The following is a 25,216-nucleotide window of genomic DNA, read 5'->3' as shown; positions in this document are numbered from 1 at the left end:
TATCTGCCTACCTCATAAATCCAACGAGAATAATAAAGTAATGGATTTGGAAAATATTATGTGTCTATACAAAGTAATACAAATTGCTAATTCACGTAATTAAAGGAAACTGATACTAGGATATAAGCGCGCAAAAAGTATGGAAGGTGCAAAAAGTTTTATGTATTTATGCATTTAAAAGCAGCAGGCTGAAGATGCAAATTAATTTCTGTATCGTTAACATATTATATAACTCCAGGATTCTAATTAATTTCTGCTACGGCATAATGTGCAGTCTGGTATTTAATTTGTAATATGATGAAAATGTAAATTAGTTGCCATGAATATTACACAGTACAAAAAGTAAATATTTTCTAGTTGAAGGTAAGCATAAAGAGAGTCTGAATTCTAAGGAAATATGTAACGTGGACAAATTGTTAACACTGAAACATCAATTCGAACCTTGACATTAAGAGAGTCACGCAGAAGGACCGAGTTGATGGTCCAATTTCGAGGTTTTCTCCTTTAAAGGCACCCTCGTCGCGTCGGGAAAATTTCCTTCGCGAACATTTCTAAATAACCATCGATAGCCACCTCCTGAAAAAATGCTCTGGCCTTTTTAATTAAGTACACCAGCCACGACACGGCGTTTAATTAAAGCGGAACAACAAGTAACGCATTGGTCGCCGTCGAATAAAATGTGATGCAATTAACACAACCACCTTGAAAAAAGAATTCAGGGAGAAGATATGAACAGTTCGATAAATCGTGAACGGACACCTGTCGCGTGGTAAACAGGTTCCCGAGCAGTCAATGCGGAATTTCAGCTGATTTCTCGGCTTCGGTCGCTGTTTCTATACACAACGGACAGATAAGAAGCAATTTTCTTCGCGGCAAAAATTAGGTGGACGATATTAATCGAGCGCGACGCCACAGTAACATTTACTAAAATGTAATAACGTACCCCAGAAGAATTTAGTCACTTTAAAATTCGTTTACTAAAATAGTAACAAAAATATATAATCACTATTTTCGTACTTTCTTAAGAAACGATTACAACGTTTGCAGACAACTTTCCAATATATATGATATGATTTGCAAACAGATTCGTGGAAAACCGGTTATGAGAATCCTTAAAATATATTTGTTAATCTCAATTTTTCTCTCGTTTTGGCACGTAGAATCGGTTGTTTGATTTTATTCCAACTGTTGTTCAACACCCCCTAGATAGCAAATACCTGATACTTAAAAAAGTACATAAAAATGATTCATTTCATCTACACCTGACGAGAACAATCCACTCACGAGATTACCATGGACGAGGGATGTTAAAAAATAACGGTAATTATACGACATATACTTTGTGGCCGACAATTTCGAACTGTAAAGCGTTCACGCTGCACGTACGGTCTCGCAAATTTTATCGGACGATAAGATCGGAAGGCATCGAACGTTCCCGAAGCCGAGCATCATCGTCGTTAGGTTGACGGTATAATTGGTATCTCTGGACAGGTGTAGGTCTTACATTCTACGTGTTAAAGCGCCCTTACCCGGGCAACAACCGGTCATTAAGCTAATTCGCCCTTCTCTGAATCCCAAATTTCGTCTCCCGAATAAAATGCGTACCGCGTACGAGAATTAGCATTGATTTCTTCGCAGAAAGTTAATATTGTCGCGTGTAACATAAAATTACTCTTCTATAATACACATACCGAGGCATTAAAACAAGAGCAATCGCTTGAGAATCGTACGCAGACTTTGATGGAAATCTTTAACAAAATACCAGCGTTTTCTTCGCCCGTTGACTTTACCTACACCGATCTACAAATAAAACTTGACAAGGCAAAGGATCGTCATTATCTAGAATAAACTATTAGCGTCAACCAGTATCCCCTCGAAGATAGCAAAGTTCTGCATAGACATCAAGTACAAGACTCCACGGTATCGCCTAGGATATTTTATTAGAACCTAATTGGTTACGAGCACAGACAGGTCTCATTATAATCAGTTTGACTTCAGAAAAATGATTCTACCGTTAATTCCTCTCTCTCTCACTCTTGCTTCTCATTTTGATCATGCTCTCTGGAACTCCTATCGTGATTATAGGCTGGAATCGATAAATTATGTGCAAAAGATGCGAACTGACGCGCAACTCCGAAAGCAGCTGTAATAATTGCAACGTTTACCGTGAAATCTAGATGCGGGTTGGTATTTAACGCGTAATGAGATCAGGATTAACAATTACTCAATGTCCATTTTGCAAGCTCCGCGGTAGATGGAAGACCAGTGAACTCTGCGAGCGCTCTGTAAATGTACTCAATTTTTCTCTCCTCCTGTCGTTCCTTATTTTATCTTGGAAATAGCGGCTGGTATAAATAACTCGTCTGACGCCGATAACGGAAGCAATGGCGGAGTGTGGTAAACAAACGAAATAAAATCGTGTAAAATAGAGTCGGGCGCTGTAAAAATTGAAAACAGTAAATGCCACTTTCGCGGCAGTCGGTGGCCAAAGAATGCTAGAGGTGAAAACTCGAATCACTCGTTTCGTGCGAAGTTATTCAGCAGGTGAACCAAGCGCGACCAGTTTGACAACGAGAACCTCGTGTAATTACCACGAGTGCGGAACGATGCAGGTGTATATCCAGCCGAAGAGGTGGAGAGAGGTGTGTGCAAGGCTGCACACGCGTTCCGCAACATTTACGCCCAAGAATCAGCCAGCTCTGACACTGGTTACAATGTTACAACTAACTCGCGAGACTTGACTTTATTTCGTTTAATCAGTCTTAATCGATCGAAAACCGAGGAACGTATCCTGCTGCTCTACTCGCTTAAATTAAACATCCTCCTTTTCGATCGCGTAATTAATAATAAACAAAGGATTACGAATATTTAAAAAATTCAAGAGTAATATTGTTTCTATCCCTCTGTAGAAAAAATAATCTCCTAGATCGATCGAGGAAATCTGTTAATTAACAAACTGTAAGGTTTCTAATGCGCGTGAGCGTCAGTGGAGTGAATCGTTACAAGGTTTCCGTGAAAGTGCGACAGACAAATCAGACTAACTAAATCAACCGCGTAAAAGCGTACACGGTGCTACAGAAAAATGATCAATGTCGCTTTGCATGCTAACCGAACTGCAAAGTGTTTAATGATGAATCGTCGGATGAAAACAATTTTTCTCTCCCTCACCAGAAGCATTAGCGGCGATAATGCACGAAGGTAATTAAGGCATAACTTGTGTATACAGACGTTACACAGCTGTCATTATTCGTTTGATACCTGACTGCGAACGTCAAGTTCTTTCCGGCAAGACATTTTACTTCTTCTCGCAGAACATCATTAATCTCTGTCTGCGAGAGGCTAAGCGTAGATATTCGTCATTCTCTTAACGCGTTCACGAACCACGGAATCACAGCAATCACATTATTCGTGCACGCGAGCAGGCAATATATAATTATCGATAGCTTGGAATAGTTAAAAACATGCGAAAAATTGACATTCTTAATGGAATGTCCTTTTTCGCTACTGTTAGAAGTCTAGCTGAAATGAAAGTAGAAATCGTAATTACCAATTTTTAACGCAAGATCATATTTACGTAAGCTACGTAAACTATTCGAAAGTGTACACGTAAAATTTGTAACAATCGAAGTATCCATGTTATAAACTGGAATCGTCGAGAAAATATCACGTCGCGACAATTATGAACGTAAAAATATTGCAATCCCCATCGGATCGTCTATTAATAAGTTCGATCGGAACGACTGGTCCCATAGCGGTCAGCTTGTAGCTGTAGAACAGAAATTATGGAGTCGCGAATTGAATTACGATCGCCGATCGCGTTCGTCGATGTGAACATAGTTTAAAAGCCGGTTATGCGTTTTGAAAGCCGCCCGAGCTATTTATTGAGAACAGTGTATCCATTTGTAGCAAGTTGCGGCCGTAAATCGTCTACCTGTTCGCCAGGAGAGCAGTCGGAATGCGACTTTCCACTGAACTTAAGGGTATCCAACCGGGCGAGCAAGCTCGGTTCCACCGTGAGCGCATTTATCCTGAAACGGTGTTGGCACGCGTGAAACATGACATCTTCACCGTAATTACTATCTGCACGGACCGCAATTCTAACTAATAGCGTTACTCCGGCGATCTATCTTTAACCACCATAATGCACAGTTCATACGGATACTCTGGTCTTATTAGCGAGATTCCTACCGATTTGTTGCTTATGGTTTTCAAGCGTTGCGAACCCGTTGCATGCAATTGTAAGTCGAAATTTCATATACAGATACATATCGAAGTCGGCGAATCCGCGCAGTACGGGAATTCTAATGAATTAATCAAAAATACAGCGAAGCCTATTTTTATCATTTTGCTATTATATCGTTAATGTAATAGAAAAATTATATTCTCTGAGAGGGATCAAAATCGAGATTATTCATATCTCTTTCTGCTCGAATTTATAACACGATATTTCTCCTAGGACATCGCAGATAATATCAGGATGTTAATATTGAACACCCGTCGCGAGCAGCAGCGAAGAAGGTAAGTGACTTAACAAATTGTACAATTACACTTTCCTTGGGCTTGAAAAGCAGGCGTGAAAAACGGTGACGGTGTAATTTATTAAATAACCTATCCAAACTCAGTCTACCTCCCCTAAGTTTGATTTGTGGCAAACGAGAGTAGAAGCAAAAGGTGAACGCGTTCGCTCTCTCATTATATGTTAGGTTTAATAGCGGCATACTTAACTTTATCGAAAAAACGATCTTTCTGCACGCACACGCCTGGCTCGTGAGTGAAATTAGCTCGCGATCGCTATCGCGCCGATACTATTTTCGAAAATGTTTAATCGATAGCGCAAAATTCCCGCGGAAACGCGACTCGATGCCGCGTTCGCGGTCGATCACGCGTTTTTATCATCCCCCGAATTAGGCTGCTCTGTCGCTTGCGCCTGGCGTGGATCAGGATTAATTCTGCGAAAGCTTGGCTTGTGAGACGGTTATAGTTCGTTCGCGTGAGCTTGGTGTCGATTTTCTTGCACATGACACGTCAGATCATCGTATAGATAACGCAGGACCCTGAAAAATATTACGAGCGAGTGGACGTCTGCGCGATTTTGCCTGCAGATACCATTGTTTCGTTCAAGGATTGATCGATAAAATTAAACGTAACCCGTAAAAATGGAATTACACCGGAGAGATTGCACCTCTAAAAAATGTCCGCTTCCTCTAACAGATTAGACGAAACTTTCGAGTATTTTGTTCAAAGACGTTGTTAGATTCATCTACAGTTCAGTATAATTTACAGTGTCTACCGTGTGGCGGTATTTCCTTCGCATAAAAGGTAATGAAAAATTGTTGCTGCCTTCGTATAATCGAATCAAGGTTGAATCTTGTTATTCAGTGATCCGGAGAAGCAAGCAGTTGGTACGCGTTGAAATCTCACCGGCCTTGGCGGTGGATTACGTATTTTTTAATCTAATTTTAAACCAATTCCAATTTGTATTCTTGCACGTACTTCTCGCACGTTGTTTGGCAAAATCGAGCGCTGCTTCCCGTTGCTGCTCGTTTTTAAAACGATATAATTAACAGACGATTTGGGAAACTCTCCAAGTGTGTAATTTCGAAATAATTTTAGTTACTCTTATTTCTCTCCCTCTCCCTAATCAAAAGAAAGCGAACAGACTCTTTAAATTTCCTCGAAGCCTATTATATAGTAGAAAATAAACCAAAATCCGACTTTTAATCATGAATTAAAACAGATAATGTGCAAGTAAGGTGTAAGTACCAATAAATATTTTTACTTAACCGAATTTCATACTTGCACTGACATAAAATGCAAATCACGTCAGTTCTAAATATTTTTCAGACAAAACAATCAGATCCCAATAGTTGTTTATACAGAAAAACCCTATTTTCGTCTCATCTGTCTATTACCGAGAACAGATTGCAAAATAGAGAGTATCATGAAATCCTACCTTGGTGATTGTCTTAAATTCCATCTGGTTGAATTATACAATTGGCTAGTATCTTCGTGAGTAGAAAATTAGAACGACACACGATTTATATCGCATCCGATGATACGACTGAAAAGTGTGATCACTTTCTTAAAAAAATGCTTGAGCTGGAGCTTGCTGCTCAGCAGATCATCGATGATCCGAAGGATGAATCGAAAACTTGAAAATGTGTATGTTACGTTTGCAAAACTAAAGTTAACAGTATGAAAAAATTGCACGCGACAAATCTTCTGTTAGATAAGCATATATAAGCTTAGTTCGTAATTGCTTTTTTTTTATATATCATTGACCTAACTCGATAGCGACAGACGCCTCTGCTCGAGAGACGCGCAAAAAGGGATAATACCTTTTGCAAGTGTCATCACACACACCTCCAAGCTCCCCAAATGTCCTCCTTCGAGCAATCCTGCATCGGTTAATCGCCGATGGAGACGTATGACAATGTAGATCTTCCTGGTGATGGCGTATTAAAATGAAATCTTCGTGTGCAGATCGAATCGTGATAGATCTTCGGACGTCGAGGCCAAAAAAGAAGAGCGCACCGTACGCAATACGCGCAGCAAGATCTTCGAGAGGTTGGCGTTCTTTCGTTAATTCAAACCATCGAGACGGAAACCCGTGGAACCCGTTTACGAGAACCGAAGAATCGTGGACGCAACGAAATTGGCACGAATCAGGCAACTGTTTGGCAATGTAAATCGCGTGAAATCGAACCAGGCGGCCATTGCCTGTCAGCGACGCGAGAACTGGAAATACTTCTTCGTTGTAACAATTTGACGCACCCGTGTCCCCGTCTCCACATTCCATTCTCGGAGAACACGGCGCGCCTTCGCGATCACTCGAGATGCGAGTATTCAAACGGATACTTTGGAAATTCAATGAGAAAACCGACTTCCTTGAAGCTAGATCAGAACCATTGTAAAAGAGTCTCGTCGAAGAACTTTATACTGACTTTCTTAACATAATTTACTCTGTTCTCTCGACAGTTATAAAAAATATGTCCCAAATGGATAAAACCATCTGTAAGTCACATTATACAAGCTTTCGACATCAACAATTTCTTAGTATACTAATAAAAAACTGTGGATACCACTGCAGTGAACTCTGCTTATAATTAGACGTCCGTGGAAGCGTGCGCGTCGGTATAATTATTGACAGAATCCACTGTAGCGGTGCCGACGGTTTTGTGCAAATATCTCGAGAACCAAAGTAGTTCAGCGGTTACAAGTATTAAAAAAACTTATTCAGAATATCGATTTCTGCAACATATTTAAAAATCATCGAAATCAAGATTGCATAGATTGTTTAAGTAATCTGCAAGACTGCTCTTAGAGCCTCACGAAACATGCAAGGTACTCTAACCTTATTTTAGAAAGGTAATAATTCAAATATTCCAATAAAATATCACAAATTGCGATGTTTTAACTAAAACAAACGTGTGCCAATTTCGCTGCAGTACCACTCACGCGCCTGCCAAAAATATGCGAAGAAAAAAAAACGATCTTCCATCCATATAAGTCAGCCACATTATCCTTGCCACTTTGTCGATATACGATATCAAATTTGTTCTTGCGTTTCAAAAAAAAAGACGTTAAAGAGACACGTAGAAACAACTTAACGAAATCATATCAAGAAGTAACTTTTCCAAGCAATATTGTTGAAATTCAAAGTATCGTTGAGACTCGTTGAATGTTCAAAGCAATATGGAATTTTCAGGCAGGCATTAAATTCACGATGAATGAGAGAATTGCGTTCAAAATGGTATCCCAAGTAGAAATTTTCAGACAGAAGATTATCAAGGCTAGAGAAAAAAAGTTTAAATTATTTTCTTCGTACCGATAAGGTCGTCAAATATTACAGGTAAGCGTGTGATTGCATATTAAATAGGAAATATTTTGCTGATAATCATACTTTTCTCTGGAAATAGCTGACTGTTACATGAAAATACTACTGCGAGACCAATGTAGGGCAAGTAAAAGTTCAAAACACGGTACGTTACCTTTACTGATCGCAGCCTCTTCGAGATTAGCCCTTGCGCATTTTAAATTGTAGAACTTTGGCACTAGCGATGGCCAGGAATTGCGGAAGGATTCCATAAGCATGGTGTTGTATTGCAGTAGAATTTTATTGTATTCACTGCTATCTGGAACTGGATCGATAAATAAACACGCCAATTGAATGACTGTCAATAGTAAAGTGAAACAACTGTATAAAATAGCTAAAAGTCTGATGATTAAGAAAATTCATAAGCACACATTCATGTTACATACAATAGCTAATCAAATTATTGTAAACAGAAAAATTACAGATTTTACAATTCACTGGAAAACTAATTGGAAGTGTTTGTTCACCATAATTTGATTATCCACTGCAGCTATTATCATTGAGATTTTGCTTAATCAACTATACCAAATGAGCAAAATATTTCAATAGAAAATCATATAATATATTTTACATATCATTTGTGTATAGTAAAATCAATTTAAATTTCATTTCCTCATTATTTCGTAGTTACAGCTACAATTTTTCTGTCGTAGTAACTTTTTTATTCTCCTTTTTATCAAATTTAATTTGAATCAGCTCTTTCGAATATAATTTGTGAAAGATCAAATTTGTGAAACATGAAAATGTGGTATTGTCATGAAAATATTATGTACAAGGCTGCGCATATATAATGCTCTACTTGAGCACGGTCCAAACTCAAATTGTATCATAAAACATTGCCAATTTGATAGTCATGTGCAATCCCTGACACGTGCGGTTAATTTCCAACGCAGTTGGAATGTAAAGATGTATACATTTCCACGTATCAACGTTCAAATATAAAATTCAAATTAATAAAACGGGTTTCTATGAATTACAGAATCCAACGAAACTTTTCAAGGCGGACTGCAATAAAATATGACCAAATACTGTTAAATAAATGAAGTGATGATCGGTATCGGTAATGAAAAGTCACCTTTCGGTATTATATTTGCTTTTACATCTGTCCCGTTACTTGTAATCGAGTCAAACTTTCTCTCGACTTTCTAACACCTGTTACAGTCAATGATGGAAATCGAATCGAGAGCAATCGAAGACAGTGAAAATTACGTCGTTCGGTGGCTACAGAATAGATACCATATTGGTACAAATACGTAGGCATCTGTAGAAAAAGGTAGAATAACAAATTTCGCTTAGTATTCTATTCTGCGCGGTAACGATATTTAAATTCAATGCAATCTACTGTTGAACGCAGTTCTTTATAAAATTAATGCCCCGGACATTTAAATAAAATATTTACATCTGTTTAAGAGGTTATTTTATGCGCCTTGCATATAACACCACCCTAGCATACTTTATAATGTTTCTTTGCTTCGGCTGGAATCTAGAGGGTGATGCACCATAACCTAGCAGCTCTGAACAACTAGCTATGCGAACTTACCCCTGTGATCCCTTATCCTGTAACCTTAATCCAAATACAACCCTTGGACTAGCAACCCTAACCCTGCGTTTGACCTTCAGACCCTTGAGTCCTCTACAAAAAGAACCACCAACACCCCATAAGAGACAACAATCCTTCAGAAAAGAAACATCTCACCCCCATAAAAATTATATTAAAATGAAATAGGTAGAAATATCCCCACCTAAAGAACCGACTTGGTTCACTGCAAGAGAAATGAAAATACTATGCGCCGTATCCGCGAGTAAGGACAAGGGCGGTAATTCCACGTCCGTAATAGCAGGATATATTAAATATTAAGACAGCCAATAGTGGTGCGGCCGCGTGTTGCAGCTCCGCCTATAAAGAGCCCTCTGGATCGCATTTAAAAGGCGGAAATAGTAACTCCCCTCCTGACGCGTTACGCTACACTCTCTTTCTGCTTGCTGCATTGCTGTTTCCCCTACTACCGAACAGCCTACACCATTTTTACCTGTACGAACCCTGTCTACCTTCCCCTCGCGCGGTCCTCCATCCCCCTACGTTCAATCGAATAGACAACGGGACGCATACTGCAGGTGGCAAGCTAGCAGGACGCCAGGCGTTGGTTCCCTCCTTTCCTGTGCGCAGGTGAACCTGGCCAACCACGTGCTTCGTACACGCGTAAGCATGCTGTTTCTCTCTCTCTCTCCTCCCTCTGTGAAAGCTTTCGCTATGTTGTCACCGAATGAACTACACGATGGAGAGACACACGTAGGAAGGGAGGGAGGGAAAGAGAAGCGAAGCTAGCGGAGGGACAGCCCTCTCGACGGAGGAGGGCTACACCGACGACGCGGAGAAGGGAAGAGGGATTTCGAGCCGTACCTTTCTATGCCCGTCGACGATGTGCCACGCGTTGCAGTCACTCGACGCCTTCGCGGATCCCAAACTCACCCCCTCTACGAACTACCTATTCTTTCCAACGGCCTCAGGCACATCTCCGTTTGTTCCCTACTATTCTTCTACCGCATCCCCACCCGCGCCAAATTTTCTATAATTACCCGCTGTTCGGTAAACCTTTCACTCGCCGCCATTTTGCCAGTAACGATTTTATCGTGACGCGCTGTTTTCTCGAAAGGGAGCACGCGAACGCGATCAGTGTTATATACTACCGTTTCTAGTGGAGAAACGTATGGACTTTCGCACGTAGTTTCGCATTCGCGATGAAAACACGTTCAGACTCGTATGATTCAATGATAGTTTTCATAGAATGGAAATAATTTTCCTAAATTATATCGAACGCATTCATTGTTTCTATTCACTGTCTCATTCTCCGTTTATCGTCGGATGACATGTGAATTGTACACTCGAAATTTGTATCGATACGATACCGCTACTATAAACTGCGGTTACTCGTACAATACCAGAAACAACTGGCATTACGTACTTTTCTTTCACAGACGCACAATACGTCAGTCAACAGACATTCGCACAGTTGAAAAGAAATACACGTGCGAGCGTATGAATGCATAGCGTTCACGTAACACACGTGAAACGTTCCAGTCACTTAATCCATCCAAACGATTGTAAATATAGTATAGGACGAACGTTAAACAAATATATCTTTGTGGATGAGAATCGAGCAGAGGAATTCTAACGAGACTTTCTCGATGAAATCGATCGGAAGACTTCGAGGAACTTGATAAGCAGTCTGTCAGGGGTAGATCAGAAAAAGTTTACAAGTCAACATCCTGTCGATCGTCGTGTTGTTTAATCATGCTCTGATTACCTTCTAAGAATGAAGAAACTGATATTTTCTAAAATAAAACAGAGCTAACTACAGTTGGCTGAAGATTAGTTATCTGCCTCAGAATTAAACGGGCTTTCTAATCAACAATGGTATTGACTAAGTAATCGAATTAAATATTTATCCACGTATGATATTCCATTATAATCCTAAAGGTACAAACGTTTCTTAGTTCGAGGAACAGTACGCGTCACTTGAATATGCATTGTACGAAACTTATTAAAGCATGAGAAAAGATTTTATATTTCTTCAATAGGCTATGTCGTGAAATATCTAATGAATGCAAAATTATTCGGTATATGTCGGTGAGAAAAATGCGTCATGCTCCAAAGGAAGCGCAACACTGCGCCACCTTTTGGAAACGAGATGCAGATTTAAATTAGAGTGCGAAATGCATACGGTTGATTGCGTATCGTTATTCTGGAATGACAATGGAACGACAGCAATAAAAATAGTTCGCTAAAAGCCGATGCACGTTCCTCGCCAATGTTACTGTAAGGGAAAATGTACAACAACCACGAGTGCTTTCATCACGCTATATACATAAGACAGTAGAACATGCAAAAGACAACATGCGCTATCTTGAAAGTGTACTTAATTCCTCAGGCGTGAATCTATCATCTCAATAGCTATGCAAAACAATTGCGAAACGAGTCAGAGCGACGAGGGGAAATTTTCAATAAACTTGATATCGTTTCGAGCGAAAAGTGTTGGTTTATAAACCCAATACGATCATCCGAGTCGATACGTACAAGTAGACTGTATTAGTTAACATCACTGCGATCGATCGTTACATTGGTAAATGGTAATTACCTGTAATATCGTGAATCGCGGATTACGCAACAGTTTTGTCATGCTCTATGACGAAACGCCTCGCGCGTGCAAGTATGCACTTCGTAGCGACACGTGCAGCAAAAACGATAACGATAAGTTGAAATGATAGTTTCACAAGGATCTCTTGTCGCCTTAAAGCTATACAGAGTCGAACGTGTAAATAGTAAAAAGACTAAGAGAATAATGAGAGAGATTAAGAGATCCTCTTGCGAAAAGAAAAAGAAATAGAAATATTACAATTAGTACTAAAACGCTACTCGTGTCAGAAATGTTACAATTTAGAAATCTATATTAATTTCAGTATTGTAAAAACGTGCATTCATAGGCTTCTTTTCTTCAAATACGCTTAATTAATGCATAATCCATTAGGTTTAAAACAATCTGCTTATCTCTTTCCGTGCACAAGAGTTACATTTGCATATGCATATACGTGCAACATAAATGCTACTGCGTATCTATGTATTTACATTTGCCTATACATCTTATAAAAGAAACACACGGTTATAATACGCCAAGCACGACGAGAACGATGGCTCGTAACGATATCCAATGATAAAAAACGTTGATACGAGTCCATGAATTCTGCAACCCCCCAGTAAGCGAATCAACTAGAATTACGCTGGCTGATGATAACGTTCTGCACTCAAGGTACACTTGTATAACAGATACATCACTCGTTCGAAATTTTCCACAATGACGCGTACGAATTCAACTTTTGTTTATTATTATTTATAACAATTTATCTTGGTCAGCGGTTTATTTCCTGTAATTAGCTACCATCACGATAAGTAGAAGAAAATACGTACTATTTGTTCACGGAGGTCACCGCGAAAATGACCAGCAGTAAATTACAAATTGGTTAAAGTAACACGATAATAATGTTTACATTAATGATTAGCACAATGTTACGAATGACTGTAACAGGTACGAAAATGAATTTTCTCGTTTCTTACATTTCCTACAAAGAAACCAGCTCTAATATGCAAGGACGAACAGAGGGTGGAAACAGACAGCGAGGAAGAAAATACCTTAAAAAAAAATGTCCGCCCGAATTGCACAAACGCTTGAACATCAAAGACAGTCGATAACGAGAGAGCCGCGATTCTATTCTCCTCTGATCGCGACCATCCGCGAGTGGACACGCGAATTCACGAATTTCCAGCTTGATGATCCCGGGCGAGGATCTCGCGTTACATAGAGAAACGCAGAACCCCCGTCTACCTTTCGACCACTGGCCGTGCGTTCGACGGACACACATCACGACGCACATCGCTTTCACGGGGGATGGTTTGGAGACAGGCTTTGTAGCAATGATACCGTTGTGTCGCTACGTAATTGAAACCCCGGGTGTATGGCGGCGAGGGGTCCTTTCGATGACAAGAGACCCGTCGTCACGCGAGGTATCATCCGCGGGATCGTTGTCCTGTTCGAGAGGATAAAATTTTCTAAACTCTTCGCCTTTTAAATGTCAAAATACGATCACGGATCGCGGTCGAGAATAATTCGGATATAACGCATCATTACATTTTTGTTGCGACAATTCGCAACAATTAAAGATTGTTAAGGAAACCAAACTCTTTGTAGAGGAATTCTAATTCATTATAACCCTTTCTTTGCGACCTGGATTAACGCAACATTCTCACCCTGACCACATCCTCATCTAGCTCCATCGAAGCGACTCCTCGTACCTGTGCGGTCGATCGTCAGTAGTTCGAACGAAGTAGACGTGACTGACGCTTCTGTCTCACCCCTTCCTTATTCCGGTTAGCTGTCACTTTTTCACCTCGTATGCGGTTACGTTAAGTCAGAGGATTCTACGAGTTGCTATGTAATTTACAACTCGACATTCATATTAGGAACAGGGGTGCGAAAAAAAACACTGCTGTTGATTATCGACTGTGAAAGAGTCTACATTAGTTCTGTACTTTCAAATAGGATCATCAAATTGAGATACACACTGTAAATGTAGTTGAAATTGATATACTCAATTTTGTCGACTTATCCTTCGCTCGCGATGTACTAGAAAGGAAGCTCGAAAGAAGAAGCGAGATACGATTCTCTGACTACGCAAAGAGTTACTCGCTGTCGTTTCGAAACGAGTACACGCGTCGAAACTTTTTGTCAGGAAACTTTATCGATATCTGTTTAAAGGTATAACCGTAGTTTTATCGACGACGCGAGAGTTCCGGCGAGAAGTCGCAGAAGGTTCGTCTACGCAGTTCTTCCGCGATACACGGACCGGTCTACTTTCCCGTTTTACGTCTATTTCAATAAAAACGGTATAACCGAAACCCTTTGCAACAGTTCCTCCCCGCCCCTAAAAATAGCGAACGTGAAATCGCAATAAGTTCCAGCGGAAAGAGCCGGATGAAGGAACGCGGCAACTTTTACGAGGCACGACATTTCGGAAGCAGTAAAATTCTATCCTGTCAAGCGTTCGCATAAAATCCTTGCTCGCTCCGGGCACCGTTCGCAAACGTACGACTCCCTTTCGTTTTTGAATGTTACTCAGGACGTGCGTTCGTTATAATAGCAAAAGCGAACGTTGTATTAATTTTCCTTCGAACTTGAACAATATAATGCCGACGTAGAGACTGGCATGAGTGAAATGGGTGTGAATTGCTAACAACCAATCCTGACTATAGATTCGCACATATGTAGATCAAAGATAGATAATTTTCACTATTCAACCATTATATTTGCTACGTTATACATAAAATTGCAGGCTACTCTGCTGGTTACTTACATAACGTTGGCCACACCATCGGGAATCGATCGACTCGCTCCGCTGTCGAATAATTCACGCGCGATAGGACGCTGAACAATGAGTAACCGTACACCTCCGCAGTCTCGCGAAATGAAAACGATGATGTCACGGGACGTGGCAGCTCGTCAAGCATGCACAGAGGACGCGTTTTACACGAACGGCAACACAATGCGCACTGAGAGGACGAGAGTCCATAAACACTCCCGGAGGGGCTGCTCGCGATACCGTGAAGATCGTTGCCCTCCGGGCGTACGGTAGAAGTAGAAGGTCGTAAAAGAGTTTAGGACTCTTCGGACACGAGAGACGCGGCGCCTCGCGGGAATAAGAATGAAGCGGACGATTGTGTCTGCGTCCGCCGCGGATTCCTCTTCTCTGCGAAGACTTCGCTTGACGTACCAGTTGAACAATCGGGAATGAACGAGCGTTGGTTAAATAACTTCTTGTACGATGCGTAAACGTGCATCTCCGTCGTTAATGAGTGCTGTATTACTTTATGACATTCTTGTAACAGTAGCAAACTGCCGGGTGGAGATGCGGCAGGGGTGAAAGTGACAGATCATTTAACTTGGTTGCCTCGTAAAAGAGACCCGGCTCGAATCGCTCGACTGTGACCGATTTTACTATCCGTCGTCCTCCCTTCAAACGGAGTGCCCAAAATCTTTGCGATCTACGATCACGCTGCCTCTAGAAGCGATCCAGACTCGAGACTAACAACGAGTAAATATCGTTGTCTCTTTATTGTAATTTTTTTAACCGACAATAACTCTTCGAGGTATCGAGATATTTTGGGAAGAAAATATTTGACAAGAATTACTTGAACTCAATTTGTCTGCTAAAAATGATCCAAGGAAATCGATGACGTCACGAAAATTATGGCATATTGAAATGGACAAAGAAAAATGCGGCTAGGGAGGAAGAAAGAAAGGAGGAGGGAAGGAGAGATGCAATAAAACTTGGTCGAGTCAGCGGTGATAAAATGAATTCTTGGGATAGGCTGGGTTGGCAGTCGAACGATTTCCTACGACGAGAACCAAAGTTCGCCGTAAGGAAACCGGGGGGAGGCAGCTGGACGAACGAGCTCGAGGCATTAAAACAAGCCTTTTCATCATAAAATAACTTTCTATCGGACGTACGCGTCACAGGGATGCAATATACGCGGTAACCAGTTATTCCTCTAGCTTTCGAGATGATCCGTAAAGGTGGTGCAACCTTAACGAGGAAAGTTGGCTGACGAGAAGCGGCCGGAGAGTCCGGTGCTTATATCTGAACTTTTACGCCTCGGTTATGGCCTTCACACTTCGCTTGTACTGCCGGGAATTCAGTAAGCGGATTATTGTCGCCGTGCGAAGATGCGTTTCTGTCAGATAACGTTACGAAAAATAAATGATAAGGAAGAACGTTTAACTCTAACCTCTAGACCGCATTTTCCAACACCTCTATGGAAAACGAGCTATCATTGATCGCACGTAAAAATGCCTGTGTTCTTTAACAGTCCACTGACGCCTAATGACTAGTATCTCGCAACTCAACTTTCCAATCTTAACTCTTTACTATTCCGTCGCGGTGCAAAACAGTGTCATTTACACTGACTTGATGCACTTGACGTTTAGTTACCTTCTCCACCGGAAACGATCATTCCTTGCACACAAAATTAGATGCGTACGAAGGAAGAAATACGAATGAAGATATGTACGAAGAATTATTCGAGGAACAGCATTACATTTTTTCATAAAAGTGGAAATAAATGAAACATTTTAAACTGCAGTTTTTGCTGTTCGATTGTTCTGTGAAATGATTTATACCAGACACTAAACAGAATTAGATTTCCAGGTAGTTCTTGAATTTATAGCGTTACTTTCTAATTTTTACGGTGTTATGTTCGTGAAATTACCTTCCCCGACGTTCCGACGTTCACCGCGGTTCAATCAGCAAAAATCACAATGCAAGTAATACAATAAAGATAAAAAGAGATCGGCTAGAGATGTGAAACAATACAGAAATCGCATTAAATGCAGTCAAGTGGTTGATCTAAAGATAAGAAACGTAGTGAAAGTATGATTTTCGTGAAAAACCACGTTATGTCGACCACGTTAAGTAATCGATGTTTGAACGCGTCTATTCTGCGCTCTGTGAAAGTCATTGAACATGGTACGACGCAAATACCAGAATTCTTGTTTCTGCGTTCTAACCTTTACGCGCAACTCGCATAATTGGCAAATCCTTAATTAGTCTGAAGTATTGCATACGTGATTTTATCCAAACCTGCGCAAAACAAATATTTATCCCATTGATCTACCCACAGACGTATCTCGTCGTAGCTCTTCGACGCAGCGGCGAAACGGTAACAGAGGAAGATCGTAAATGCCACCCCATAGCGCCAGGCGACCCTCGAAAATACTACACCAACCGTTTCGCGTAACAAGAGATGTTATCCCTTCAGCGTTTAGCCCCGTGCGTGAAGAGTCGACAAAAGATCAGCTGACGAGATTCTGTAAGTGGACCACCTATCAATGCGGATGTGTCAACGATTGCGGTAGTTAAAAAGAAAAGAAAGAAAGCCGGCTCGGCCCTGAGTCAGAGATTTATATATACGCAGGTCAGAATTTGGGGAAGATCGCTGGTGTACGATACAGGGCCCGAAAGTCGTAAAAGTTTCGAGAGTTCGGTGGCGAAAGAGAAAAATCACCCAGGTAACGTTGAAACCGTTTCCGATTATCGCCTTCTGAGAACGATGATAGCTTCGATCGTAAACACGTGCCGTTCTGAGTAACAGAAAGCAGACACTCGATGGACCGAAAATTATGCTCCCCGTTCCTCTACATATCGGAAATAAGTCTCGCATATCTGCCTGTAAAGTTACGAGTCGCATACTTGTACGCATCTATTACGAATATACGGTTCTATCGCGGGTGAACAGCCCATAGAATCGCGCGAAGACAATCTATAGGGAACAGTGGAGGAGCACGTGAGGAGGAGGTATTTTAAAAAGCACTAAATCTGTTCTATCGCAGTTGTTATCTTTAAGTCGTGCATGTTACTCGAAGAATTAGTATTTCTTGTCAGACCACCCACTAGATCTTCCACGATAAGGATTAATCTTTACAACCGATCGAACGTCTACTGTTCCTACCTTAAAAATCATACATCCAGTATTTCGACCGAATGAATCTGGTTTGGATGCCCAAGAAGATAATACGAATCCTTTTCCTACCCACAGATTAGAATCCAAACATTTTTGCATGCACGAAGACTAAGTGGAAATTCAGTCAAGATTAAATCAACTATTTAAACAGTGGTATCTATTTATGAAGATCAATTATTTGAACTCGTATAGAAACCATGCGAGAAAAGCATTAAATACAGCGCTTAGAGTGAATTGCACGCATTTTCAGTTGTGCAACGATCATTCGGGAAAAAAAAAGTGAAGAGAGTGGAAGAAAGAGTCAGTGCCACGCGTCAAACGACCCAGTCGTGCCGCCACGCACGGGATACAAAATGGCGGCGAGTTAATGTCCTGTGTTCGTGGGCGAACTGAACATTTCGCAAGGCATTCCCTGCCCAGGCGCAACAACAACGGACGAGGCGTTATTAAAAGTCCGTGCTCGATACTTCGAAGTGCAAGCTCGTAAAGACCAACTTTACAGCTCCATGTATCCGCTATAATCACTCCCTGGCTAAAGCCACGACTCCCTACGCCAGTCTGCTTCCGCTCGACTTTTCCTTCGGAGCAGCAATGCCACACTTCCATTAGCAACCGTGATAAGGGGATGCTCCCCCCCTCCCCCACCCCCTTTGGTAATTTCATTATCGCGGATCCGTGGAAACACGCCAGTTGTAAATCAATTAACGGGTTTATGGCTGTTTATGTGGATGACTATCGTAAAACTTGGTTCGGCCCGGTCCCGTCTGAAGGATCGCGAGATCGCTCGACAAGGTATCTCGAGATACTTCGTTATTAACGATTACCAAATGAACTTGCCGTAATCGTACGGCGAGAATATTTGTAACGAGATGCAATTAATAAAGTAACAAGAATAGAAATTCCTGTGCGTATTCCCATCGATCGTTCATGTATTGGGACGCGTAAAAGGCACGATCAACTATGGTTTCATATCTTTTTCCATATCGTTACTCCGCTATATACAAATCGAGACCAGATCGTTCAGCGTAAATTGAAGTTTGGTGTGGGCTAGCCCTGCGGTTAGACTTCAACCTCCGTCGAACCGTTTTGGTCCATGAACAAACTATTTTACCCGAAAGCGAGCAAAATAACGATAACTTTTAAAAACGAGCTAGATCGTAAAGGCAAGAGCCAGCTCCCAGGTTTCGGCTTTGGTTATAAGTTCGTATTATATTAGCCGGATTCGAACGACCCGCCGGCCAATGGGGACGCTCGTAAAACCAGGGTTAACATTCGGTCGGGTTGTCAAATGAAAGAGTGGCTTGAATTTCGTTCGGATCACCGTGAACGACGTTATAAGTACCTTCTCGTTCGGTTATACTGGGCGTCCTGAGGCTTTCCTCCAAATTGGAACCACCGAATCAGGTTGAGTCCAGCAATGTTTACGATCGCTGGTGATTAAAACTTTCTACGGACAGGTTGCAAATTTTTCTCACGCGTGTACGATCGCTCAAACGCTTTGCAAAAATTTGGTAACCATTCGTAGAGCGTATAATTCGTGTACGAATGGTTTTTATTTTCTTCCTTTCGACCCGAAGTCGGATATTCGGTTCTAGGGAATCCGTATTCTTCCCTCACGAGGCTTGTTTTACGTCTTCGATCGTTAACACGACGTCGACCGTAGTCGTCAGTCGTAAAAGCTAAAGGTAATCAGTAATAAACGTTCGATTCAAGGAACCGAAGTACAGTGCAAGAATTGTCTCCGATAAGAGTAATGATCTTTCATTAATCGAACTTCTTGAAATAATATTTAGTACGATAACTGCAAATGATATAACGGAGAGCGTGTGCGATTAAATAATAGCTTCCGATGAAGACCAATGAATACTGGCCTTTGTTTCAATGCCTTGCGACAAGGGTGGTCTCTTTTAATCTGGTAATTATAATTTATAAGTTTCTACTTTTCACAATTTCGCTTCGTTATTTATTTATCATTGGACCGAATTAGAATTACTTTTCAATTACTCTTGTCCTTCCTTTTCCAATTAGAAAAATAGAAATCACTGTAATTTCTACGAAAGGAAATAATTGAAAGTAATAAAAATAAATAGTGTCGTCGCTGAACGCGTGCACTGTTAACGACAGAATTATGTTTTTGTCGAGAGTGCGCATCTAGTTTAAACAGCAACAGGTAGGCAATCCCGATTTTCAATGTGTTCCTATATACGCGCCCATGCATTATTTGCATGTACGTTAATCAGCAGACGTGTACTTTGCTACAGAGTTTGCAGTGTACGTAAATATTCAGTGAATCATAATTCTTAGACTCGGTGTAATTTTATAGGGGTCCCGTCGCGATCGTTGGCGTTTATCATTTAAAGAGGAGCGAATTATAATTTCCACTAAGTATGTATACGATAATTAATATTGTATCGTCACTCACCGGTTTGCATCTGGGGCACGTGGTTATTGGTTATTCGAGAATACGAACTAGAAACACGGGTAGCATCACCGACGTCACTGTGCAAGTCGCTGTTGAGATCGCTGATCGGCGAATCACCTCTGCCACTGTCGCAACTACTCACGAGTCTTCGCTTCCTGGGTGGTTGAGGACCAGGGGACGTTGGATTTACTTTGAACAATAATGCCGACGGTTCAGTACTATGCGCGCCTACGTCGCGACTGCTTTTTGTTATTAATTACACTATTATCAGTCAAGTTCCTCCATTAAACGCGTACATAAAACACGTATCAAACATAGGAGATGAAATAATATCGTCACTCACCGGTTGGCATCTGCGGCACGTGGTTAATGGTTATTCCATTGTACGAAGTGGAAACACTGGTGGTACCACTGACGTCACTGTGCAAGTCGCTGTTGTGATCGCTAATCGGCGAGTCGCCTCTGCTGCTGTCGCAACTGCTCACGAGCCTCCTCTTCCTGGGTGGTTGAGGGCCAGGAGAAGTTGGATTTACTTTGAAAAATAATGCCGACGGTTCAGTATCATACGTGCCTACATCACGACGGTCAGTGTTATTAATTAAACTACCATTAGTTCAGCTTCACCACTAAACGCGTGTGCAAAATACGTGTCGAATACCAGAAATAGAATAATATCATCGCTCACCGATTTGCATCTGCGGCACGTGGTTAATGGTTATTCCATTGTACGAAGTGGAAACACTGGTAGTGCCACTGACGTCACTGTGCAAGTCGCTGTTGTGGTCGCTGATCGGCGAGTCGCCTCTGCTGCTGTCGCAACTGGCCACGAGGCTTCTCGACGGTAGAGGACTCGGAGAAGTTGGAGTTACTTTAAACAAGAATAACGATGGCTTGGTATTATTCTTATCCTAATTACGATCGCCCTATCAGTTGGGATATCGTTAATAACCGATAGAGTACTGTCACTCACCGGTTTGAATCTGGGGCGCGTAGTCGCTGGTCCTCTTTCGTTTTCGTGAGTAAGGACGCAACGAGGGCAATGTTCTGGAATTAGTAACACGCGTGGCACCACCGACGTCGCTGTACGAGTCGCTACTGAGATTGCTGATCGGCGAATCACCTCTGCCACTGTCGCAGCTACCCCCGTGGCTTGCAACGGATTGGAGAATCGAGAAAACTCGATCAGCGTCGAAGGAAAACGGCTGTGGGTCTACCTGATAGGGAAAGTTCAATTGCGATCGGTGGAATAAAAGTATTCGCGTTGCATCGCTTTATCAGCGTATTAGATTCATTCGATATTCGACAACTAACTCGCAGGGAATGACTAACCTCCTCCGGTCTCTTCACTTTCTTCGCGTCCTGTTTCAGTGCTCTTCCCAGCGCCACTTGCTGCCTCGCTACTTCTTTACGAGCGGTCACGAGGACGCATCGTATGCACATGCAATCGCGGTGCTTGCAGTCCTTCTTGTGACCTTTCAGAGGCGCTGTCACTCCGTGATAGTAGCAACGCGTGCAATGCTGAGCCTTCCTCTGGGTTGGTGTACTGTTCGAGGAGGAGGATGCGTTCGAGTTCGTTTCCGTTTGTGGCGTCATCTTCTTCCCGTTTTCCATACTGTCCTGCGAATGTCTCGGGCGCTTGGACCTCTTCGCGACAGTCGAGGATTGGCGATCCAGTATAAAATATGTGGAACTGCTCTAATCGGGAACCCTCTTCGTCGCACTATTTCAATGGCCGTTCAAACGACCAGCTATTTATCAAGCTTCCGTTCAGATTTATCTTCCGTTGAGATATACTTTGAGTGTATCTATGTTCTATCAAGGCGCAGAACAGATCTTCGTCATCGTTCGTCCTCTGCGCGTAGCTTGAATTCTGCGAAATGAGAAAGGAGAACAAGTTTATGCGAGAATGCGTCGAATTAGTCGAGCAATTTGCTAAAATGCTATACAATTGTATGTCTAAATCAAGTGTAGATATATAGATATGTAATAGGTAGGTGAAAACAGTATTGCATTCCGTTTCGTGTAATTCATTTTGCAACAACGTTTCATTTTCACAGTGAATAGAAAACGGTGTAAAATTTTGTATCGATTTAATTAAATATTACTGAATTATTCAGTGAAAATTAAACTTAATCCTAAAACTGTTAAATCCATTTCATCGGAATCGCTTACGTACGCAAGGTTTATACATGCTTGTAATAACCATTTTGCCTACGGTACGTACAATGTACAGCGCGCGTAATTACTGCCACTAAAGAACAATGCGGCGGCAGTGCAACGAGATGGTTCGTCGAAAGAAACGACACGATAAAGGCATAAACTAGCGAGAGGCAATAAAGAAAAGTTGAGAATTTCACGTACCGCGAATATTTCACGTTCCGATACTCTGCTTGGGGACGTTAACAAAATACGAACGCTTCGTAAGAACACGTTTTATCGCGTACTGAAATTCACGAGGAAGAAATCGCGGGAGAAAAAATTGTTGGGCGCAACAGTTAAATTTCAATAGACAGACTGAAACAGGAATCTGAAAATGTAAAACGTCTCCGTACCGCCGTCTCGATTCCCTCCCCGTACCCCCTTGCTCCTTTGCGGTTATACTCTCTTCATTTAGATAGGAATGAAACGCAATTTGTGCACCAATATCAAAGCCGCCGCGATGCACCAACCGGACGGAAGAAAATAAACGAGCGTCCTTTCTCACGGTTCAGTAACAGTCACAGATGCAATCATGGTATACGTGTAATTTCTCCGATACTAACAATGTTTCTCGAATACAACATCTGGTTGTAACGATAATTCGATAACAGATTCTTGTAAATGCGTGCAAAGGAATGCGCCATCCTATATTACAAGTAAAACAAAAACGACGCATTATTAAGTATTCGTTACTTGAACAAATTAATAGAAATTGAATTCCACTAAATTATTTTAGAACTGTTAAGCTTTCAGCCATTATGATTCGATAATTCGAATATGGAGTGGTTCGTCAACCACTCTGCACACTCGACAATCGAGCACGACAATTATTACAGTGAAGACAGATCGATTTGTAACGTTTGTACATTAATCACGTCTGTACATATTTGATTGATATCTTGAATGGTGAAAAATGCGATAAGAAAATTTTTGAAATTCGTTGGATGCGAAAGTAACGATACACGCAAGTATCGAAGAACAGGAACGAGTGTTAAACGGGAAACGATAAAGTTTCAAGAAATGAACCGATTTGTCGTTCGAGATAATGTCGATTGTTGATCATTAAACATAAACACGCGCTCCCGTTGAAATGGTGCAGCTCTACAAAGTGCAAAGGTGTTGCAGTTAATGCGATTCATTTCATTATGCACCTATATTCAGTTGCCTCCGCTGTACATAGTGATGACACGTGCATTCGTGTATCTGAGATTCGCGATGACTCGTAAAAGACACGTGTCAATTATCAAGAACGTTCTCGTAGGTACGAGTGGATACGGTCACGTAATTGCGACTGAGACACCAAAAACTATAATAGATGATGTTTGTCCGATTTAAAAAATAAATACAAAAAGTTACGTAAAAAATGACAACGTAAATTTATAAATTCTTATAATACAATAAAAAGAAAAGTGTTACAATCTTACCAAATATTATTGAATCAAGAGCTTTTTCTTTATAAGCAAGACGAATGTCGCGTGAAGTCACAACACCGGCACCAGTCTTTTATATAAACGGATGCACGGTATTTCGTGTCCCGCAACAAGAATCCACCTCAGGTTGAAATTACACGCGTAAATGAGCGAGCGCGCGCACAGCAACCCGGTGTATTTGCACGCTCCGTTTTTATGTTTCTCCTTTGGCGCACAGGTTACACGCAACACGCACGCACATTACAGTTAATACACCAAAACGATTCAATCTGTTGTACAGTCACTGATTCGTCGATAAAATACTATTTCCCGCTCTCCGTCGTCGTCCACGCTTACTCCGTGGCCTCTCGCGGTACACTGATCCGCCGGTTTATTTGTCCTCTATTCTCGTCGCCCGTGCAATCGAACGACACGCGGAAAGCTCGCGATCCTTACTCTATGCCAACACACCACGCGCTTCTGCGAATGCTCGAGTAACTCGAAACAAGCGACGGGACACCTCTCGACTCCTAAGTTTACGAAAAGCATAAGATAACAACGATTGTAGGGAAGCGGCGAGGTGAAATAAGAAATTAATTAGAGCCGCGAGTAAAACGGAGCATAATAACACGCTAGATCATTAGTTTATAGCGGAATATTGCTGCAAACATTATTCTCTATTTTTAAAATACATGGCATTTAAATAGAATTAATTGATTTTCGACGAGGATAACTTTTCAGGTGCCTGGGGCCACATTTTGAGAGGACAGATCGAAGAAGAATGTATATGTAGCTCGCTATGGCATCTCGTTCCTCGTTACTCTCGGCTAGACTATAAACGTGCACCGCACCGGTCTGCTAACCTCAGAATTACCCGCTCTATTCTACTCTCTCCTGGGCCGCTTCGCTATAATCTCGCGTTAACACGCACGTAGGAAAGGTTCGGTCTGCGCGCCGCGCACTTTTCGCACACGCGCACTTCACTCGACCCTCTCGTGTCCACGTGCGTCACGTTTTAATTCCCCTGCTACCACACCTCAAACGGCTAGGAGAAGCATTGCCCTCGATCAGAGCCTGTTACAGGTCCACCCTCGGTCTTTCGTCTCGTACCGCGCGAGATCTCCTTTCTCTTCGAAACGGAGCCCCGCCGCAGAGGCGACACTCGAGGTGGTATCACGAGGCGACGAAGAAACGCGTGGAGAACCGTGTCGAGGCCGCCGTTGCCGCCGTCCCTTCGGATGGAA

At 41.7% G+C, this 25,216-nt stretch overlaps 2 protein-coding genes across 5 annotated transcripts in view; both read right to left on the bottom strand.

Annotated features, from left to right (window-relative positions):
* Window positions 1-22,051, bottom strand: part of LOC143423154 (uncharacterized) — a 52,562-nt gene extending 30,511 nt beyond the window's left edge. Inside the window, exons 1-6 of one of the 4 annotated variants that reach the window (XM_076894266.1) lie at window positions 21,694-22,051; window positions 21,335-21,578; window positions 21,050-21,232; window positions 20,708-20,935; window positions 20,365-20,592; window positions 7,992-8,141 (exon numbers count right to left, since the gene is read on the bottom strand). In XM_076894266.1, coding sequence (XP_076750381.1) covers window positions 7,992-8,141; window positions 20,365-20,592; window positions 20,708-20,935; window positions 21,050-21,232; window positions 21,335-21,578; window positions 21,694-21,975 — 1,315 coding nt within the window. In that variant the 5' untranslated portion in view covers window positions 21,976-22,051. The remainder of the gene's footprint in view (window positions 1-7,991; window positions 8,142-20,364; window positions 20,593-20,707; window positions 20,936-21,049; window positions 21,233-21,334; window positions 21,579-21,693) is intronic. The other 3 variants (XM_076894267.1, XM_076894268.1, XM_076894270.1) reach the window with 3 other exon arrangements.
* Window positions 1-25,216, bottom strand: part of LOC143422656 (uncharacterized) — a 431,772-nt gene that overhangs the window by 362,305 nt on the left and 44,251 nt on the right. The gene's annotated exons all lie outside the window — the stretch shown is intronic.

Source organism: Xylocopa sonorina, chromosome 4, assembly GCF_050948175.1.
Source record: "Xylocopa sonorina isolate GNS202 chromosome 4, iyXylSono1_principal, whole genome shotgun sequence".
Lineage (NCBI taxonomy): Eukaryota > Metazoa > Arthropoda > Insecta > Hymenoptera > Apidae > Xylocopa > Xylocopa sonorina.
Note: the sequence above shows the minus strand (reverse complement) of the source record. Positions and strands in the feature narration are given on the sequence as shown.